The sequence below is a fragment of the Molossus molossus genome, unplaced genomic scaffold, assembly GCF_014108415.1.
Source record: "Molossus molossus isolate mMolMol1 unplaced genomic scaffold, mMolMol1.p scaffold_m16_p_3, whole genome shotgun sequence".
NCBI classification, from domain to species: domain Eukaryota; kingdom Metazoa; phylum Chordata; class Mammalia; order Chiroptera; family Molossidae; genus Molossus; species Molossus molossus.
Window position 1 is genome coordinate 122,851,506 of NW_023425366.1, and position 18,110 is coordinate 122,869,615.

Consider the following 18,110-nt stretch of genomic DNA (forward strand, 5'->3'; position numbering starts at 1 on the left):
AGCGCACCGAGGATTCAGTCCACCGCTCCCCGCCGGCCCTGCCCCTGCCTCTGCTCCCTCTCCCACTCCAGCCCACACCGCTCCGGAGCTCACTGCACTCCCGCCACACCTGGCTTCTCTCCTCGCTTCCCACTCAGCAGGCTGTGTCCCTGCGCAGCACCTTTGCACACGCCGCTTTCTCTGACTGCCCGGGCCCTGCTCCCTCTCACTCTTCAAGTCCCTCTTAGATGCCCCTCCTCAGAGGGAATGGGCATGTTCCCTTGTGTATCATTCGCACCGACACTCACACACCAACACACATGCGCATGCACACATACACACAGCTAGTGGTTCTGCCAGGGCAGGAGCCCACCCGGGCGTCCTCTTTATGACTGCACCCCAGCATCCAGCGGGGGCCCCGCGGGCACAGCCGGCATACTGAGCATTCAAGGCCAACCAAGATATAAATAAAAACAGGGGAACGGTGAAGTAAAGGGACTTGTAATTAGCACTGAAACCAGTTAAGCAAGAGATCAAGTGGCAATTATTGTCAAAAGTATGAGTGAAAAACAGAATTCAAGAGCAACCGATCTCCTCATCCTACTAGGAAAGATGTGCTGTTTGCAGAATCGCTCTTCAAAATCGTTAAAGAAACAGAAGCCCAAGAATTAAAGACAGAATTAGCAGCAGTGGGTACACTTTTTAAATCATTAGTAAAGTAGCCCTGGCCAGTTTGACTCAGCGGTTAGAGCGTCGGCCTGCGGTACAGAGAGACCCGGGTTCGGTTCCTGCTAAGGGCATGTACTTCGGTTGCAGTTTGTCCCCGGCCCTGGTTGGTCGTGCGGGTGGCAGCCACTCGATGTGTCCCTTCATGTCGATGTTTCTCTCTCTCTCTCTCTCCCTTCCTCTCTCTCCCTCCCACTCTATCTGTACAAAAAATGGAAAAATGTCCTCGGGTGAGGATAAAAAAAAAATAAATAAATAAATAAATAAATAAAAATAAAAATAAATCATTAGTAAAGTAAAAAGAAACAAAAACGAATCCAGCGCCCTGGCCGGTTTGGCTCAGCGGTTAGAGCGTCCGCCTGCGGTCCGGAGAGACCCGGGTTCGGTTCCCGCTAAGGGCATATACCTCGGTTGCAGTTTGTCCCTGGCCCTGGTTGGTCGCGCGGGTGGCAGCCACTCGATGTGTCCCTTTCACATCGATGTTTCCCTCTTTCTCTCTTCCTCTCTCTCCCTCCCACACTGTCTGTACAAAAAATGGAAAAATGTCCTCGGATGAGGATTAAAAAAAAAAAAAAAAAACGAATCCAGCCCTGGCCAGTTTTGCTCCGTGGTTAGAGCATCGGCCTTGTGACCCCAGGGTTAAGGGTTTGATTCCCAGTCAAGGGCATGTAGCTGGGTTGCAGGTTCAATCCTCGGTCCCGGTCAGGGTCATATGGGAGGCAACCAATCAATGTGTCTCACATCAATGTTTCTCTCTCTCCCCCTCCCTTCCACTCTCTCTAAAAATCAATGGAAAAACATCCTTGGGTGAGGATTAACCAAAAACAAACAAAAAAACTAAACAATACAGAAAAAGATCAAAGCAAAGAAAATGTTTAAAGAAAAAGAAATAAAGAATTGAAAGCATTCAACAAAAACAGAGTCATGAGATCAAACGTATTTGTATAGAAATAAATTTTATTTGGTTAAGACCCTCAGGTTGTACCAAAAGATAGAATTTAACTATACTGTTTTTACCAGATATGCACCTAACAGAAAGACATAGAAAATTTCAAAGAAAATAACTAGAAAGATACATCAAGGGGACACAAACAAAAGAAAGCAGGGATAGAAATATTAAAATATGAAAAAATTAGAATTCAAAGCCAAAAGCATTCACTAGGGGAAAATAGTCATTTTATATTGACAAAAGTAAAATACACAATTCCACAATGAAAATATAACTGTCACAAATCTTTCTATTGATAAATAACATAAAATGAAGTTTTATAACACAAAACTATCAAAATCACAGTAAAAATGGAAAGAATTTTATTGAAGAGAAAGATTTTGACCTACCTAATTCAGATTTAGCAGATCAAAAACGCAAAGAGAAATAAATTACAATATACAATCTATATAGCTGCTTTACCTTACACAAAGGGAATATACCTGCTTTTTCAAATAAAACATTTATCCAAGAAAATTATGAAGCACAAATTTCATAGGTCACCTCCTCTATCATTCAGAAAACTAGAAATAAATGACAAAAGTTCAAGCAAATAAAACAAAGCACTGGGAAATTTTTAAATGCTCTACTTAATTAGACTTGGATCAATGAAGAAACAGGAGTGAAATTTCAGAACTGTTAAAAACAAAACTATAATTTCTAAATTTTTAGAAAATAATTTAAAATAAAGCACTGTGTTTTGAAATTCATAAGATATAGCCAATGTAGTGCTCAGAGGCAAACTCATAGTATTAAACGCATTCTTCTTTTTTAACTCTGAAAATAAAGTTTTCAACTCAAATATCTGAACATGCCAGTAAAACAAACTTCCAAAGAGTAACAAAAGAAAACATCCTCGAGTAAGGATTAACAAAGAAAAGGAAGAAAGAAAGAAAGAAAAAGAACAAGGACATATTAGAAAACATAAATGATTGATAAATAGAAGAGTACTGGTTCTTTAAAAGGGGTAGGCAATAAAGCAGCCAAACTGCAAGAGCTAGATTGAGAAAAAAAAATCAGGGAACAATGGAACAAATCACCAGGGCCTCCAACCTGAAGATCTGGCATCTCAGAACAGAGCCCACGTAAAGATTTCAAGCCAGTCCACAGTTTCCAGAGGGTCTGAAAAGTAATTTTCACCAGGGTTCATATCACTCAAAGCCAACTTCAGCAAGAGAAATCAAAAGAAAGACAGAAACAGTACAAATACACAGGATTAGGAGTACAAATAGAACATGAATCAAAGAGAAACTTTTTTTTTTTAATCATAAGAAAGAACTCTGCAAAATTGTAGACAAATAAGTTCAAAACTCTTGAATAAATTATTTCCTACTCACTAAAAATTGGAGTAGGAAAGGAAGGGACCAATCACCAAGGATGAACCACCTCTGACACGCAGGCCCAGATCAAGTGTCACCCCTCAGAAAAGTCTCCTGACACTCCATCAAAAATTCTACCCTCGCCCTGGCCGGTTTGGCTCAGCGGTTAGAGCATCAGCCTGAGGTCCCAAGAGACCCGGGTTCGGTTCCCGCTAAGGGCATGTACCTTGGTTGCAGTTTGTCCCCGGCCCTGGTCGGTCGTGCGGGTGGCAGCCACTCGATGTGTCCCTTTCACATCGATGTTTCTCTCTCTCTCTCTCTCTCTCTCTCTCTCTCTCTCTCTCTCTCTTTCTCTCTCTTCCTCCCACTGTACCTGAACAAAAAAAAAAAAAAAAAATTCTACCCTCAGTGCTACCTCATGACCCTGTTTCATAGTACTTATGTCTACATGAGATTATTGACTTACCTACTATATTTTAACTTATTTTTTCTCTCTCCACTGGAATGTGAGCTCCGGTAAGCAGGGACCTTATTCATCAAGTTGACCAAGTATTCGTAAGTGCCTAGCAGAGTAAGTGCTCAATAAATGTATTAAATTAACAAAGACCAAAGAAGACGAGAGAGCTTACAGAAAATCCTTCCAAATAATTGCTTATGACAAAGAAAGATAAATCTTTCAAGATGGAAGAAGCTATCCTGAAAAACACTGGAAAGTACAGAAGAATTTGGCCAGCAGGTGAGGGTTCATTTAAGAAAAAATGACCATCTCAAAAATTCTACTGTCACCATGAGAGGGAAAATGACAAGTAGGCTTGAAAAGTCACAGAGATGTGACTGGCTTATGCACCAAGAAGCAGGAGTGGCCTGTTCACCTTCACCCCTCAGGGTGTCCAACTGCTTCCCTGACCCCTGAGCCCCTGGGTCGTTCTGGTCTGAATCTATACCATGTGAGCCATGGTGAGTGATAAACCCGTTCTTATTGTCGGTACCCTCTAGAATATCCACTCATTGTTTTGTCCGCCATTGAATCCACAGTGGCCTCAGTAAAGGCTCAATAAATCTAAGTTAAATGCACAAATGAATAAACAACCTCTTGCTGTCTGTCTTCATGTTCTAGAATGTAATCTCCATGAGATTAAAACTTCATCTGTCTTATTTCCTGTCAGAATCCCTGCACCTAGACAAAACCTGGCACATAGTAGGTGTCCATGAAAATGTGTAAGAGTGAAAATCTACGGAAAGGGTGTTCAGGCTAAGGGAACTGCAAGTGCAAAGGCCCTGAGGCAGAAGCATGCCTAAGGATGTTTGTGCAAGAGCCCAGAGGACAGTGGGGCTGGAGCAGAGGAAACAAGGGAGAGTGCAGTAAGAGATGAGGCAGACAAACAGGGACAAGTCATGTGGGGTCTTGTAGCCACTTCCGAGATGGGAGCCATCCAATGTACAGTGGGATCCCTCTGCAGACTGCGGGGATGGAGGGGGACCAGCTGGGGCAGGAAGTCATGTGGGTGCTAGAGTCATCCAGACAGTAGATGGTGGTGGCTCAGATGAGGGTGGCCAAGGAGAGGGTGAGAAGTGTCTGGACTCTAGAGATGTTTTTTAAAGGAGCCAAAGGGATTTGCTGGTAGATTATGGATTGAATAGTGTGTGTGTGTGTGTGTGTGTGAGAGAGAGAGAGAGAGAGAGAGAGAGAGAGAGAGAGAGAGAGAGAGATGATGCCAAGGTTTTAGCCCGAGAAATTGGAGAGAGCACTGTCGCTGTCCTTTGCTGAGATGGGGCTGAGAGGGGCCGGTGAGGGTGTGGGACCATTCCTGCTGTGCCCTGTCTTCCCAGTGCTCCGCTGTGCGGGCTCACAGTGGGAATGCAGCTCCCAGCCCTGAGGAGGTTAGATGTGACATAGGAAACACAAGCCAAATGGCTGTGTCACTTCCAGGCAGAAACTCATCCCCTTTCCTGCCCGACAGCCAGGGAAGCCCCGAGACGGAGCCTCTTTCGTCCGGGCCCTGGTGAGGACAGCGCGGTCGCTCGAACCCTCCAGATCTGCGGATATAGCCACGTGACCAGCCCGTCCCTGCTGGCTGGTTCGGGACCTGTTCGTCTGAGATGTCAATAGACCTCCAAGTGGAAGTATCAACGCAGAGGGACACTAACACTTGTGTCCACCCCACCCAACTGTGTTCTGGGAAGGGTCTCCTTCCCTCTGTACCTCTCCAAGCCACCCAGACGACCTGTCACAGGTGGCCTGGGACCAGGCTGGCAGGCACCAGCGTGGGGACGGGCAGGAGCAGGGATTCAAGCCTCCCCCTCCCTTCTTGCAGAGCTGGCCCCTCCCAGAGAAAACGGGGTGGAGAGATGCCCAGAGGCTAGGGGACAGCCGAAAAGGACAGAGGGGAGTGGGGACTCCACGCGTGTGTCCCGGAGGCGACGGAGGCACAGAACCAGCGGGCGTGTGGAGAAGCTGCCTCCACACGCCGAGTTCACTTGGTTTGGGGGTGACTGATCAAATGACGTGGGACCGTTTGAGAAGGCTTGTGAGCTGCGATGAGCCGAGGCACCCTCAACCCAAACCCTCCCCTCTGCCACCAACAGGGGGACAGAGGGGAGACCGGGAAGTCCACCCTGCCTTCCTCCCTGCTCTCCCCGGGCCGAGGCCCCGAGCGGCTCCCCCTGCCCTGGACGCAGCCCCTTCTGGAACAGAGCAGGGGCAGTGCCGCCGGCCCTCCCTGCCGCCCTGGGCTGCTGCAGGCCCCTCACTGGCCTCTCCTCCAGCTCCCCAGGCCTGCTCTCTGCCAGTGAGTGCATGTGGGTGCGTGAGGATACATGTGTGCATGTGTACATGCGTGTACGTGTGTGCACACGTGTTTGTGTGTCTCCATCTCTCTGCCTCTCTGCACCCCACTCTGTATGTGTCTTCCTTTCTCTGTGTCTCCCCCCTTTCACTACCTCCCTTGCTGGTTCTGCCATCTGATCTCAGCCTTTTTCTGGGTTCCTCTCAGATTCTGGGTGTACCCCTCTCTCATGTCTCTCACCCCTTACAATGTCTCTGTGCCCCCCTCTCTCCCCAGCCCCAGTTACCATCTCTGATCCGCTCCCTGGGAGGCTGGGACACAGGCCGAGGCCCCCACAGCCACTGCCCTGCCCCCAGAAGCTGGGGCACCAGCACGGAAGGAGGCAGCCCCTGGGGGGAGACCCTGCACCCTACAGCCAAGCGATCCAAAGTGACGGGAGCAGCCTGAGCTCGGGTACTTGGGGCCGGGCCACCTTCTCGCCTCCCAGCTGCGCCACCCAGCTCGAATGCAGCCATGGAGCTGGGCCTGCCGTCTCGCGCGGAGCCGGTGGACAGCGTCTGGCCTCCCAGGCCTCCCAGTTAAGTAGAGGAGAGCAACAGGAATCACAGGAAGGAGCCATTCCCAGAGCTGGGTACTGAGAACCACATTTCCTCTGAACAGAAAAGGAAAAGCTCCCACTTGCTCTGTTCTAAACCTCTGTCTCCACCTGTGTCCCATCCAGACCGCGTCTCCCTCAGGATCCTTGAGAGCCCGCCAGGCCTCCACCCGCAGGGTGCAGAGGGCTCACCCCTCGCCTCCGACCAGGGCCTGGGAGTCAGGAGCCCTGGGCCCCCCTGTAGAACAGGCCTGGGGAGCCTGGGGTGCTCCCCGCAGGCCAGGGGGACCTCTTTGCTCTGCTGTTGATCCTGCCCCTCGCCTTCTTCCTCCCACCCTCCACCCCCCACACACACACACCCTGGCCCCCTGGCAGCCCTCACGGCTAACTTTGTTTTGAGCGTTTCCGAGGGAACGTGCACATTCCGTGGAGCATCGGAACATCCGGGGCAGTGCGAGCGGGGTGTCAGCTCTCCCAGGCAAAGGGAGTCTGCGGCTGCTGAGCACCTGTGTGCTGGTCCTGGGACACCACGGCGCGGAGTCCACACCGCCCCTGGCCTGCTCCGAGGCCCACTTCAGGATGCGGAACAAATCATCACCGTGCAGGGAAATAAACAGACAAGGTCATTTCGGTGAGCGGAAGGAGCAGTGGGAAAGAAACCTTGGGTGGCGACAGCAGCAAGGGCGGGGTGTGCACGGATGTCCTTCAAGTGCAGAGGAAGGGCTTCCGGCCGGGACCAGCAGGGGCACACGCCCTGGGGTGAGAAAGAGCCTGGTGCGGCCAGAACTGCAGGGAGGCAGCGAGGCAGAGCAGAGTGAGGGAAACAGGTCCCAGGAGGGGAGAACAGGAGACAGAGGCCAGAGAGACACAGCCCGCACTGCGCCGGGGCCCGGGGCCTGGCTGGGCCAGTCTGCCTACACTCTGCAGAAGGCAGCGCGTCCCTGACGCAACACAACAGGTCGGATCAGACCCTGGTACCCTTGCCGGGCTGTGCCTGGACACCCCTGGGGACCTGGTTAGAAATTCAAATTCCTGGGCCTCATCCCAGACCCACCAAGCAGAAGGCCCAGAGGCAAGGCCCCAGGAATCTGTATTTTACCACCTTCTCCAGGTGATTCTGGGGCATAGAAAAGTTTGGGAAACACCAGATGGGTCAGAGATTCTCAACTTGGTGTGGTCTCAGTGACCACAGGAAACTGTAGGCCAAATTGTGTGTTTAAGGGGTGCATTTCTCCAGGAGGGAGGCCCATGGTTCCACCCCAGCATCGCAGAGCCCCAGCACCCCAAACAGTTAAGAACCTCTGAACTGGAATCAGCTGCAGTGTCTGGGCTGAAAGGAACCACAAGGACCGTGGAGCGCGTGGCCACAAACTCCCTCATTTCCCGGACGCCCTTGTTGTGTGTGTAGGGGGCATCCTGGTTCTTGCCCAGCCGGCATCTTTTGTCCCTTTCAATGGGACCAGCCCCACTTTTGAGGGTCACCTGTGATACAGTGACTGCTTCAGTGGCCCCAACTCTTCTCCCTTCCCCTAGTCATGCCTGAGGCAGCTTCATCTCGCAGGGCCCTCCCATACTGACGCCGGGCTCAGTCACAGGCTCGCTTAGGCCCATGGGATGTAAGCAGAGGCTTGAAAAGTGCCTGTACTGTTGGGCTTGCTCTGGCTTTCACATCTCTGACGCTACGTGAGGACAGAGAACGTGCCGGCCAGCCTGTCAGCATGAGGCACGTGGCCCAGGGGCCTCCATCACTGTAGCCAACAGCCAGCAACCATCGCACCTGTGAGTGACCAGACCAGAGCAACCTACCTCGGTGACCACAGACTCTCGGGCTGAGGAAATCATGCAGTGAGGGTTTGAGTTGGTCCGCAGCACTGACATACCCTCGTCCACTCTCCAGACACAGGGTTGGGTGGAGCGGCCCTCCTCTCCTGTCCCGGGGCAGCACGTGACCAAGGTCATTCAACACAGTCCATCCCCATTGGCTACTGATTGGTTCAAGGTGGGGACATAATCCACATGAATCCAGTGAATCCAGTGAGAACCTGTGCCGGGACTTCTGTTGGAAGCTTGGGGAGGAGGATCCCCTTTTCTGTGAAGTTCCTGGAAGACAGGAGGTCCGCTCAAAGCTTCAGGGACAACCAGGAATGAGCACGGAGCCAGTCCAGAGGGCAGCGCCGAGTGCTGGACAGAGTGAAACTCCCAGCAACACCGCTGACCCAGCCACACCTCCACCCCATTTCTCTCATCACACCTCCCATGAGGAGAGGCCACAAATTCCCTTTTTTTTTTATCCTCACCCGAGGACTTTTTTTTTTTTTTTTTGCATTTAGCTTCAGATAGAGCGGGAGGGAGAGAGGGAGGAAGAGAGAGAGAGAAACATTGACGTCAGAGAGACACATCGAGTGGCTGCCACCCACACGACCCCAACTGGGGCCGGGGACAAACTGCAACCGAGGTACGTGCCCTTAGCGGGAACCGAACCCGGGACTCTGGTCCGAGGGCCGACACTCTAACCGCTGAGCCAAACCAGCCAGGGCATAAATTTCCTTTTTTGCTCACGCCTATTTCAAGTGAGTTTCTCTCATTTGCCTGAGTCCTGGTGTCCTGGCTAACAGGGTCAGAACCTTTTGGGATGTCTGCCCGTGCCCCACTCCATTCCCGTGGCTCAGCGAGGTTCTGCTCCCCTGGGTTACACAACCCTACACCCCACTCCAGGCAGAGCACATCACCCGCCATGGCCGTCTGCACCCCGCCATCCAGTCAGATTCTCTCTCAAGACCTCGAACCAACAGGCAAGGAGACGGGCTGGGCATCGAATCGAGTCCCTAGCAGGGCTCTCTGACCCAGAAGCTGAAAATGGGCAGGACAAGGGTCTGCTCGCCCCTCATAAGTGTTCGCTTTCAGCCTACAGAGCAGGCTTCTTACTTTGATTGAAATAGTTGCCAAATTTTAACCATCAAGAGGTTTCATGTAAAAACCTGGAGTTTGGCCGGGCCAGTGTGGCTCAGCGGTTGAGTGTCGACCCACACACCAAGAGGTCACCTGTTCAGTTCCAGGTCAGAGCACGTGCCCAGGTGGTGGGCTTGATCCCCAGCAGGGGGCGCGTGGGGGCATGTGGGAGGCAGCCTATCCGTGGTTCTCTCTCACATCAATGATTCTCTCTCTCCTTCTTCCTTCTTCTCTTCTAAAAAATCAATAAAAATATTTTTTAAAACATAAAACCTAGCGCTTTCATAAAATGAACTTGGTCCCACAATGGCCCCGGGCTGAGATAACAGACACTCCGACTCTCCCTTTGCAGCTCGCTCTTGGGCTTCCCGCGGGCCCCTGTAGGATTCCAGACCTCAGGGAGGGCCCATCGACCCGGCCTCCAGGAGCCCAGGCGGCCCTGGCTCTGGCCTCCAAGGCAGGTGATTTCACCTTTGCCAGGACTCCGGGCAGCAGCCTTCCGATAAACTCCCCTTTTTCCTCATTTGGGCTCCAGGCTGCTTCTGTCACTTGGGACCAAAAAAGAGTTTAACCACCACCACAGTCCTGCAGGCAGCACAGAGGTCATGGCATCCCTGCAAGGTGGTTCTGAGTCTGGTACCCCCGAATTTAGGCAGGGGGATGACCGCAGTGCCCCCCTTCAGCTCCTCACGGTGTCCCTCTGAACACCCTTCCGGGGAATGCACAGGAGAGCCGGGAGGGGAGAAAGGACGTCCGACAGGCCCGGGGGTGGCGGGCACAGAGCAGAGTCCGCCTCCCGCCGCGCAGGAGGCCTGAGAAGTTCTTGGAATCCCAGATGCATCCAACATATAGTCACTGGCCCTGGCTGAGTGCGGCTCGTCCAGGTTCCGGATGGGTCAGTGTGTGACATGGACCAAGTCCTGCCCCACAGAGCCAGCTTCCGGGCCGGGGAGAGACAATAAAGAGGCTAAATGAGTGTGGTCTGCAGTGGGCAAGACCCCAATGAGAAGGATGAGGGGCCCTGGCCGGTTTGGCTCAGCGGTTAGAGCGTCGGCCTGCGGTCCAGAGAGACCCGGGTTCGGTTCCCACTAAGGGCATGTACCTTGGTTGCAGTTTGTCCCTGGCCCTGGTTGGGTCGTGTGAGTGGCAACCACTCGATGTGTCCCTTTCACATCAATGTTTCTCTCTCTCTCTCTTCCTCTCTCTCCCTCCCACTCTATCTGAACAAAAAATGGAAAAATGTCCTCAGGTGAGGATTAAAAAAAAGAAGAAGAAGAAGAAGGATGAGGGGTACAGTGGGAGGGAGAGGTGCTGGGGACGGAGAGACCCCTGCGAGAGGAAGGAGAGGCTCGACTCCGAGGCCTGGGCCTGAGCGCCCGGACAGTGGCAGGTCGTGTCAACGGTGAGGAGGCGGGGAGGACAGTGACTGCAGACCCGCAGGGGCACCTGCTGCTCCCCCTGGGCCCTGGGCCCAGTGCAGACAGGTCTGCCAGGGTTCTGAGGAAAATCGCAATAGAAATGTTTTTGTGAAGTGTGTCAATATTCAAATGTTGGCAACTTATTCAAAGGCACTGAAAACACTGCAGGGCCAAACAAAAGAGACAGTTCCGCTCGGACCCGGGGCACAGCGCCCTGCGTTGGCACTGGCAGTGCGCCAGCGGGCTGACCACAGCCTGCTCCACCCCAGCAGGCAGATTCCTCCCAGCCAGGGAAACCGAGGCCCAGAGAGGGCACGTCCCCACCAGACGCCACACAGCAGGTGAGTGGGGGCTGGGGCTCGGCTGTCTGAGCCCTGTGATCCCTGTGGTCATGGGTGTTCTGCCGCCTCCGTCACCCACACAAAAACCCACCAAATCCTCATTTTACACACAAGGAAAGAAAAGACCAGAGAGAGAGGAAGTCGCTCAGCAAGTTGACCTTGGAGTCTGGACTCGAACCTGGGACCCAGGCCTCCTTCTGGAGTGCTCTGCCCAACGAGGCCTGTTGGAGGAGCCGGGGAGCCGGAATGGCTTGGGTTGGAAAGGCGGGGTGCACAGCTGACCCTGGAGCTCTGGAGCCTTCTGCCTGGGTGAGCATCCCAGCTCTGCCACTCAGGCAAGTCCCTTGGTTTCTCTGGGCCTCAGTTTCCTCAGCTGGGAAATGAGCGGAACAATGGCACCGACCTCATAGGGCTGTTATGGGGATGGAAGAAGGTAACACTTGCCGAGGGCTTAGGACCACGCTTTCCAAGTTGGAACCTTCACCCATCAGACGCTCTTAACACGGAGCCCATCAGAGCCCATCCGATATTGCACCAACCACCCCAAAGCGCTAGAAGCCTCCCGGTGGGCATCGCTTGTGTCCCCACACTTGTGGAAATGTAGCAGTAAAATTTCAGGGAGTGGGCAGAAAAGCTGGGATTTTCTGAGAAGAGGGGGGAAAGATGTGGGGGCCCCTGGGGTTGTCTCCTCCTGTGGGAGTGGCCCCGCCTGACACTCACCTGAATGCCTGTGGACAGGGAGGAGTCCCCGGACAGCCCCCTGACTCACTGTGCCCTCAGAGGACTCAGAGCCAGGGAAAGAACTGGATACAAACTGTCGTGACAGTAAGCCACACTCGGGCGAATGCTGCCCGAGCACCTACTGTGTGCCCCTGGGAGCGCTGGGAGCCAGCAGGGGCAATGCAGCCGAGCAGCCCCGGTTCCACAGAGCTGACGGCCAAAACCAAACAAATGAGGCACTTGAAGGCAAAGTCCACGGTGGCAAGTGCTAGAAGAAAAATCAAGCAGAACCATGTAGGGAGATCAATTTTGATTCCAGTGCTTGGAGAGAGCTCAGCGCTGACTTAAAGAAGTTTCTAGAAACAGTCTTGTGGCCATCTAGGGGGAAGAGCACTCTAGGCAGAGGAAAGGTGTTGGGGGACAGAGTGGCAGGAGTCAGTGAGCACAGGGTGGGGTGGGGGCAGAGACAGAGGCCCGAGAAGCTGCAGCGAGGGAGGGGCTGAGGGCACGGCTTTGACTTTGAGTAAGAGGGGCTGCTGGAGGGGGCTGCCCAAAGCAGGATCTGGTGCCAGGTGGGCAGGAGACTGAGGGGCAATGGCCAAAGCCGGGAGGCAGCCCCAGTGCCCAGGACAGGCTCCGGAGGGCAGCAGGGAGGGGTCTGGCCCGCTCACACACCCAGCAGGGCTCGGCAGGCTCCTGCACTCTTTCACTGATCCCCAGCCTGGGACAGGGGTACAAACCACACCGCTGGAAAACAGGCAGAGCCTGGCCTTACACTCGAGAAAATGCCATCCTTCACTAGAGCGAATGGGCATTGCTGCGCCCGTCACAGGGATGGGAGTGGTCCAGTCAGTCAGGACACCCAGCAGCCTGCTCCTGCTTCCTGTGAGGGTCTCCCCTCTGGCTGCCCCACCCCACCCCCCTCCAGCCGCCTCAGAAGCTCTCCTGGCCCCTGGCCCCGCCCACTGCCCAGGCACCATCTCCTCAGGATCAAGTCCAGCCTCACCTGCGCTCCCACTGGCCACCATGTCCCCACCACTGTCCATCGCCGAGGCCCTCACTCTGCTGTGCACCCCCACTCAGCCCTCTGAGCATCCCACCGACAGAAACCCAACGTCGCGAGGGCGGGGGCAGCCTGCGTGGAGGCCACACTTCCCTTCGTTCTGCTTGTTGGAGGAGGTCGATGCTCTTTCTTGGAGGAAGAGAAGAGGTTCCTTTGTGCCAGGTCTGGTGAAATTGCGTCTGTGTCGGACAGGCTGCAGTTTTCTGTGTGAACGCTGTGGGTTTTTAGTGTGGGAAAGGGCTTATTACATTTCCCTGTGGCTGCCCAGAGTGGGGAGAGTATTTTCTGAGCACAGAAAGAAATTATCGAACTGGCGTTTGAGAGGAAGGAACATTTAGCAGCTGCTTCTCACGGGGAGGCTGGGATTTCCTGGCTGGTGTTTTCATTCCGGAGAAGGTAAAATTCCTTGTAGCTTCATGGACGGGAGGGAAGGAAGTTGACCCTCCGTGTTGTCAGAGGTGAGGGCAGGATTTGGGGAGGTTTGCTGGGGGGGCATTTTTTCCCTCTTCAAGTTAAAAATACATTTAAAAAATGGTCACAGAACCCAGAAGAAAGGTTGTCATAGCAACAAAAGTTTGGGGTCAGGTACCTCCTGACACCCTTTCAGGACCACAGCGGTGGAGGCGCAGGGGCTGGGCACCGTGGATCAGCCGGGGAAGCCATCCAAGCTGGCTCAGACCTTCCAAATTTCTCACCAGCACTGACAGGCTGATAACTATTTTCCAAACTCCTAGGAAGGAAAATTGTGATTTTCTGGGAGGGGCGATCTCTAGCCAACAGCGATCAAGAGAAAAGAACAAACTGTGGATTTGTTTTATTTGCCCAACAAACTAACCATCCACGTTTTTACTATCAGAGGACTAGGGGTGGAGGCCTCATGCTGAACCCACCACATCACCCTCTTCTCCAGCCCCCAACTGCACCATCCTCTTCCCTTACCACTTCCCCGGGATTCGGTTCTGCCCCAAGAAGAGAATTCAGGCCCGGGACAGCTGCGAGGCCAGAAACCTCTCTGAGCCTCAGATGCCTCATCTGAAAAATGGGCACCGCAGGTGTGCTCGCCTCGAGGGACTGGCAAGAATTCAACAAGATCTAGCAGTGAGTGGTTCTCACAGTGCCTGAGGCACAGTACAGGCTCAATAAATATAAGCTGACATTGTTTTTAAATGTGTTTCAATTAATCATTTTTTTAGATGCTCAAGCTTAAATATCCTGTGTGAAGCTCCAGGATAAGCTACACGGATGAGCGACAGGGAAATGACTGCACAAGTTTGAACTGTGACTATCAAGGAGAAGCTGGAAGAGACCTCAGACAATTAGGAGGCTCCGCTGGCCAGCAAGGACCAGGACACTCCTTGGAGGCAAGGGCAGGGCAACCCCGCGGCCGGAGACATGGTGTTGTATGTAAAGGAAGGAGCAAGGCGTGTGCAATTCTCCGTGAAGGAGAAACTTGGTGGGAGGTGGAGGTGATGTGTCCAGGGGGCAGGCCTCCCCAACCTTGGGAACATCTTCCTGAGCTCGGAGAAGGATGTGTGGGGACGTCTACCACAAAGATGGCAGGCAAGGATGAGGCCCTGCGAGGCCTCCGGAGGAGAGGTTAGGGTTGAGCTGAGTGGAAAGTAAGGATGCCTTTTGAGTTTAGTTTTTATTATATTCCAGGGTAAGAACTCAAGATCTGAGTGCACACCAGAAGTGAGTCTGATGGGGTGAAAATGGTCAGGGGTTGGACCCTATTTAAACACCAAGTGTCTGGCAAACAGCTAGCATCGAGAAATGGGGCACCCCCAAAGGCGAGACAGAGCAGAACCTCAGGAGACCTCCCGTTCATCATCCCATGGCCTCATCCAACATTATCCTGCAAACAGGTTTTCAGAACTACTATGCACTAGACATCTACCCAGTGGGACCTCCTGAAGGGACAGTGGACAAGAAGATAGTGACCAAAGGCAGCCCCAGAAAATTTCAAGTTGTGCTAAGTGTGATGAGGGAGACGAAGGTTGTGGCGAGATACAAAGATGGGGCGTGTCTGTCTCCAAAGGGAGGTCCAGGGAGGTCTCTCCGGAGGACCTGGGCTGGGAAGGCAGGCCAGAAGACCCGTGGAGCTGAGGAGGAGCCACACTGGGAAGACTGGGGAAGGGGAGTCAGGCAGAGGGAGTGGTCTCCTTGCGTTAGCTACACTTTCTTTCTCTGACCTTTAAACCAGCTATGCCAGTGGCTTACGCAGGACAAACTAGTGGTCAGGGCCCCAGCCCATCCACATCCGAGTACACCAATAACGCCATGTCCACACAGGAGGGCTGTGCATGCAAGGAGGAGCTTTAACCTTGGGGAAAGAGGTCAGTTCACTCAAGAGCGTCCCTACACTTGCGACTGGGCGCAGCGGGTGGCGCGGACCACCCCGGGCACCTGCACACGCGCTGCCCGGCAGTCCCCCCGAGCCCTGCCCAGCCTCACTGGCGGCCCCGAGGGGAGTGAGGCAAGGGGAGCAGTTCGATCTGCCTTCTAGAAAGTCACACACACCCCAATTCGGACGGAAGCCTCACCCCGCTGTCCCGCTCTCTCACCTGCCTTCTCTCCCTCCCGCATCCTCTCCGGGCGGGTGCCAGGACACGCAGTTCTCCCCGGGAAGCTGCCAGGCTGCCCCCCTGCTTCCCCAGCCCGTCTGGGAGCTCTGTGGTGCAGGCTGGAGAGGGAGCACGGGACCCCTCGGCCCCAGCTCCGTAGGTCCGCGATGGGAGAGGCGGCTCCAGCCACAGTCCCTGCACCCCTCCCCCCGGCGGGACGGGGTGGGGGGAGGCACCCGGCGCCCCCGGAAAGACAGAGGGGGCGGGGCGAGCAGGGAGCGGAGTTCTGGCGCGGAAAGCCACGCGCGCCCCTGCGACCTGCAGCGGGGTGGGTGCCGGGGAGACGCGCCTCCCTAGGGCGCGGCACCGTCCCCCAGCCTCCCGGCGCTCAGAAGCCTCGGGGTCGGCCCCACGCCTTGCCGCGGAGGAGCGTCCGAACACCTGACGCTCTCACCGCGGGTCGGCCCGACGCGGGTTCCCGCACGGAGCGTGGGCCGAGCCCTGCGGGGACCCGGCCGCCCGGAGCGGGGCGCGCGGCGGGGACTCGAGCCTCCGGGCCCGCGGCAGGGGCGCCCGCTCACTCACCGAGCCCGCCGAGGTCCTCCTCGCACGAGTACCAGATGCCGGTGTGGAAATTCCTGAAGAGGAAGCGGTCGTCGCCGGTCTCCCAGCTGTAGAGCGCGCCGCCAGGGGGGCCGTGCCCGGCGGCGGCGGGGGCGGCGGTGCCGTTGGCCGTGGCGTTGGCGCCCGAGTTGGGGCAGTTGGCGCGCCCGCCCTGGCTGCAGCCGGGCTTGGGCACCCGCTGCGTGCCCTGGCACCAGTGCGTGGTGAGGAAGGCGGTGGTGGCGAAGAGCAGCGCCAGCAGGTTCAGGGCCACGGCCACGAGCGCTCGGCCGCGGCGGCTCGTCTTCATGCCGCCCGCGCCGCCAGGACCGCGCCGCCGGGGAGCTCCGCGCGCGAAGTTGGCAGCCGGCGCCCCGCGTCAGCGGCCGCTGCCCGCCGCGCCCCGGGGCTCGGGCGCTCGCGATCCACGGCGGCGGGCGCGGCGCGGGCCCATGGCCCCCCTCCGGGGTGGGGGCGCGGCGCGGGGAGCGGGCGGCGGCGGCGGAGCGGCTCCGGCGCGCCCGGAGCCCGGAGCGTGAGTGCACCTCGGCGAGGAGTCGCTGGTGCCTGGCAGCGGCCACGGCGCAGGGACGCGCGCCCCTCCGTGGGGAGACACCTGCAGGCGGCTGGCGACACTGTTCCAGCGCCCGCCCTCGCGGAGAGAGGGAGCGCCCCACGTCGGGCGCGGGTGGGGGCCTGGCGAGAAAGGACGCCCCCGAAAGCGACCCGCACCCAAGTGGAGGGGCCGGGAAGCGAGGAGAACGCCAGACAAGGCGCTCGCGGAGAAGAGGCTTCTTCCGGGGGACGCGGGGCAACAAAACCGGCCGGGAGGGGTCACCCTTTGCAAGGCCCAGAAAGGCGCTGCCGGTGGAAAACAAGGGCAGAGCCTGCTGGGGCTCCCCACCTGGAATTGGAGCAGCAGGACCCCCTCTAGGAAGGAGACCCCAAAGTGTCTGAGCTGCACTTTGCTGGGTTTCCGCCAGCCCCAGAGCTGCAGGACCCTCTGGAAGGATGCCTTGTGCTGGTCCTGGAGTTGTCCCCAGGAGGGGTGTCCCACCAGGAACTCCGTGTTGCAGAGTCTGGGGGCTTCTGCTTCCCCCGGGACTGCTCAGGAGGGCTTGAGCTGGGTGAACCAAGAGGAAGGGCTCCTCTGGCAGGACAAAGCTGCAATCACCTGGGGTCTCCACCATGCGTGGAAGAGCAGGACGGGTGGCAAAGAAGTGCACCCACCCACACAAGAGACCAACGGTCCACGAATGGGGCTTCCCCAGGAAGGCCCTCCCCACCTGAGACCCGGAGTAGCATGACTCAAGGAGGTCCCATGCCAGGCACAAAGTTGTAGTTACCAGGCAGATGCCCCACAGAGGCGCCCAACCCAGGGTTGGGGTGGGGACAAAATGGTCAACAATACTGACTTTGGGATCGGGCAAATCTGGGGCTTGACCAGCAGTAGGTTTTGAACAATTCACTGAACTTCTTTGAGCCTCAATTGTCATATCTGTGAAAAGGAGGCTCTTGCGGTTGACATGGGATCATGCATGTGAAAGTACTTGGTACATGGTAGGCGCTCAATAAATGCTGCTTATTAACATATGAACCAACAACAGTTGACCAAACTTGCACAAGCCTTTTCACTTCCCTTGTGTAAAGCGGGATTGCCCAGCTGTAAGTGCCCCCCCCCTGCCCCCCGCGCGCGCGCGCGCGCACACACACACACACCTCTGCTCTTGCAGCCCGCGTTCCCTGAACTGCCTCCACACTGCGCAGCACCCGGTACCGGGATGCCCAGGGTGTGCAGCAATTAATTGCATTTGATTGCAAGAGCCCATTTGAATTCTGCGCAAGCCGAGAAGCCACAGCTTGTGCAGTGACAGGCTTGCAGAACTCAAGGTTAAGGGATTGTGAATTGTCTTGCTGTGGTGGGTGAGCTTGTACTCCCTGTCAGCTGCTGCTACCCTGCCTGGGGGTAGGTGCCATATGAAAGGTGGCCAGGGGTCTCTGGACTTGTTTATTAGGTCCCTTTTCTGGCCCTAGGCAAGGCATTCCTAACTATTTTGAG

General features: G+C 55.5%; 1 protein-coding gene across 3 annotated transcripts in view; it reads right to left on the reverse strand.

Annotated features, from left to right (window-relative positions):
* The window catches only part of GSG1L (GSG1 like), a 209,238-nt gene extending 192,811 nt beyond the window's left edge, over positions 1-16,427 (reverse strand). For 2 of the 3 annotated variants that reach the window (XM_036280603.1, XM_036280602.1), the window contains exon 1: positions 16,034-16,361. In XM_036280603.1, coding sequence (XP_036136496.1) covers positions 16,034-16,361 — 328 coding nt within the window. Of the gene's footprint in view, positions 1-16,033 lie in introns of all 3 variants that reach the window. The other variant, XM_036280604.1, reaches the window with a different exon arrangement.
* Between the last annotated feature and the right edge of the window lie 1,683 nt (positions 16,428-18,110).